The sequence below is a fragment of the Austrofundulus limnaeus genome, unplaced genomic scaffold (genome assembly GCF_001266775.1).
Source record: "Austrofundulus limnaeus strain Quisiro unplaced genomic scaffold, Austrofundulus_limnaeus-1.0 Scaffold403, whole genome shotgun sequence".
Lineage (NCBI taxonomy): Eukaryota > Metazoa > Chordata > Actinopteri > Cyprinodontiformes > Rivulidae > Austrofundulus > Austrofundulus limnaeus.
In genome coordinates this window covers 117,312-120,268 of record NW_013952805.1, presented here as the reverse complement: position 1 = coordinate 120,268, position 2,957 = coordinate 117,312, and the positions used below count along the sequence as shown (strand labels likewise).

The following is a 2,957-nucleotide window of genomic DNA, read 5'->3' as shown; positions in this document are numbered from 1 at the left end:
TATATATATATATCTGGTGTTTGTATAATCACTGTGGTCATTGGTCACCCTTGTAATATTGTCCACTGCTGACATCTAGTGCTGCTATGTGAAGGGAAAAAACATTTAAATGTTTTCAGAAAATACAAAAAAAAAAAACTAGTTGGCTGGTTGTTAATCGTATGTTTGATGGTGGGAAACAACTGAACTGACTACGGCATGCTGATATACTTTCATTAGTTCTACTAAATTGGACAAATGTATTAAATGAAGTTTTTGGTTCATATAAAKTTTAAATTCAGTGCTCTACTCCTGCTTCAGAAAACAATTAATAGCTTTGGGCTAAATACATACAGTATTACCGGTAGATGGTGGCTCGTGAAGTATCCAGATTGCATGCTATTTCAAAAATATTTACTCTGACTCAGTTCCAAGAAGTTCAAAACCATACGAACTGGAGCAACCTAGCTTTACTCCCAGTGTTACACAGTGGCTATATCATGTTACAATTCCTTCTGACACATGCAGAAGATATTACAGATAYAATGTAAGAAACATCTTAAGATGTCTTAAGTTCTAACTTTACATTGATTCACTGCTTCCCAAATGCATTTCTTACATAAACTGAGACCAAACAGAATCCAGTGAATACAGCCACATAAAATAACTTTAATGTGAAGGTGATTTAGATGCCAATAGCCTTGAGGTTTTTAGACACACACACACACAAAAAAAAAAAAAAAAAAAACAGGCATTGAGTAAATTGCATAGGTTATTAATCCGGCACAGTGTTGCATTAATAATGGAGTGAAAAATAACAGATTACTCCAGCTTTATCTTCAGTATCCAAAAAGCAGTTAAGTTCACTTTGATCGTTTTGGTTCCGGCTAAATATTTCTAAAAAAAAAAAAGTCTTTATTCTCTTTTTTCCCCTTAAATGCACATTCTTCCAATGAATGATTCACAACACTGTGATGAAGGTCTGTTTACGTTTCGAAGCTTGTAAAAATCCATCTTTGATCAAACATGTTGCACCACTTGAAATCACACTACACCACCAATTTTAGATTAAGCACGTTTATAGTATAGTTTGTAAAAACAACATTTGAAGCATTTTTATTTTCACATTTGAAGAKTAGCTTTGAGGTGTGCTAAAAATATTATAAATAAGATCATGTTACTAGTTTGGCTTTAATATAAATAATGTAATAAAACATAGTTCAAACAAAACAACTCTCCAAAAACAACAAAAAAAATACATTTAAATATTTTCAGATATTGCATGTATGAAACCATGTTTTGAGTCGTTCTTATTCATTAACGAGGTTCTATCTAGAGTAATTCATTAAAGCCAGATGGAGGTGAGCAGGGGTTTGCCATAAGAACAATCTAAGCCTCCCTGAGCAGAAAGTCACATCAGTACTACATTTTAAATACAGAATAAAAACACTCAAAAGCTTGGCCAAAACAAAATAAAATAAAACACGCTCCATATTCATTTCTAAAGTCTTATTATAACTAACAACAGCCAAAAAATCCCCAACTTAGAGCAAGAGTCTTTTAGTATTCAATGCAAAGGCTAATATCGTAGAACACATCAACTCTTTCAGGTCAAATACCCTAATACTCAGATCAAATATATGTCTTTATAAGTCATTATTATTGCACAGAAAGTTTTTTTTTCTCCCTTGGGTATAACTGGTGACAAGGCATGTATACAGGAACATTTTTGATTTGGTTGACAGCATAAAATGTTCATTTCTTTCAAAAGAAAACAGGAAACTTAAACATCTACACGGGTTGTATCTCAGCTTAAATGTCTTTAGGATGCTTGTACCTCGCGTGAGCCGAACACACATCGTTTATCATTCAAATTAAAGGTTAAAAAGGCAAACCCCTTTTGTTCAAGCTCAGCTCCATTTAAAGATCCCACTTCAAACGAAACCCTTCTTTTTTACTTCCTCTGTGCTGCAGTGAGCAGTATTTAAATAAGTGAACGAGTGCTAAATGAGCACGRCATGATATTATGACATTCAAGTCAACACTGACGAGAAAACACACAGGCTTACAGTAACATCTTGTAAAATCAGGACAAACATACAGTTTAGAGTACAGTTTTTCTCTTAAAAAGGCAAACAAAAGTCAAATACATTTGATAAAAGACAAAGATTATTGTCTTTGACGTGAGAGGCAGGTGACTTATGGTGACCTCACAGGTGTGAACGGACAGAGGTATCTGAAAGCCCATTTTCAAAGAGCTCCACTCGACTCAAGATAATAACCCGCGGTTTAACGTAAAGTTAACATGGGAAGAAGAAACCCTACACACRACAGTGACAGAGGTCTGCCACACATTCATGATTAATGAAATGTAACAATTTGAAGAGACAGACAACTGTAATTGATATTTAAATATTGTAAATCATACAAAAACAGTTTTATCAGAAGTGTAAACATTAAACTGATGTTTGATGTCATTTCTGCACGTGGAGAAATGATAGAAAATAAATCATGTCCGTCATACCTATAAATTGTTACCATTAAAATGTAAAAACAACATATTAAATCTCAATTTACATTATTACTGTAATAATATTTGTTTTATATAAGTGTTTTTTTACTGTATAGTTATTATAAATAGTGTAACAACTTAATTCATACTTTGACTCCTCTGATTTTGTCTTCACAAGGCAAAAGAGAAACAAAACAAATGTATACTCTTGTCACATTCATACCTAAATTTCCAGTATGATTAAACACACACACATACAGGCACGCACACTCTAAAACAATTACACAGGGGTCACCAGAAGGCTTTTATGTGCGATTGAGAGTCTGGAAGATTCTGGATATTTGGAGCATTACAGGGCCGGTTTCAGGGTCGTTCATCCACTGGGTGCTGTTAAGTGGATTCTCCAGCATGTCTTCAAACGCTACACACACACACACACACACACACACACACACACACACACACA

The 2,957-nt window shown here is 34.0% G+C and overlaps 1 protein-coding gene across 2 annotated transcripts in view; it reads right to left on the bottom strand.

Annotated features, from left to right (window-relative positions):
- Nucleotides 1–628: 628 nt before the first annotated feature.
- ubac1 (UBA domain containing 1) overlaps nt 629–2,957 on the bottom strand; it is a 10,042-nt gene continuing 7,713 nt past the window's right edge. For both annotated transcript variants that reach the window (XM_014024006.1, XM_014024007.1), the window contains exon 10: nt 629–2,912. In XM_014024006.1, coding sequence (XP_013879460.1) covers nt 2,797–2,912 — 116 coding nt within the window. In that variant the 3' untranslated portion in view covers nt 629–2,796. The remainder of the gene's footprint in view (nt 2,913–2,957) is intronic.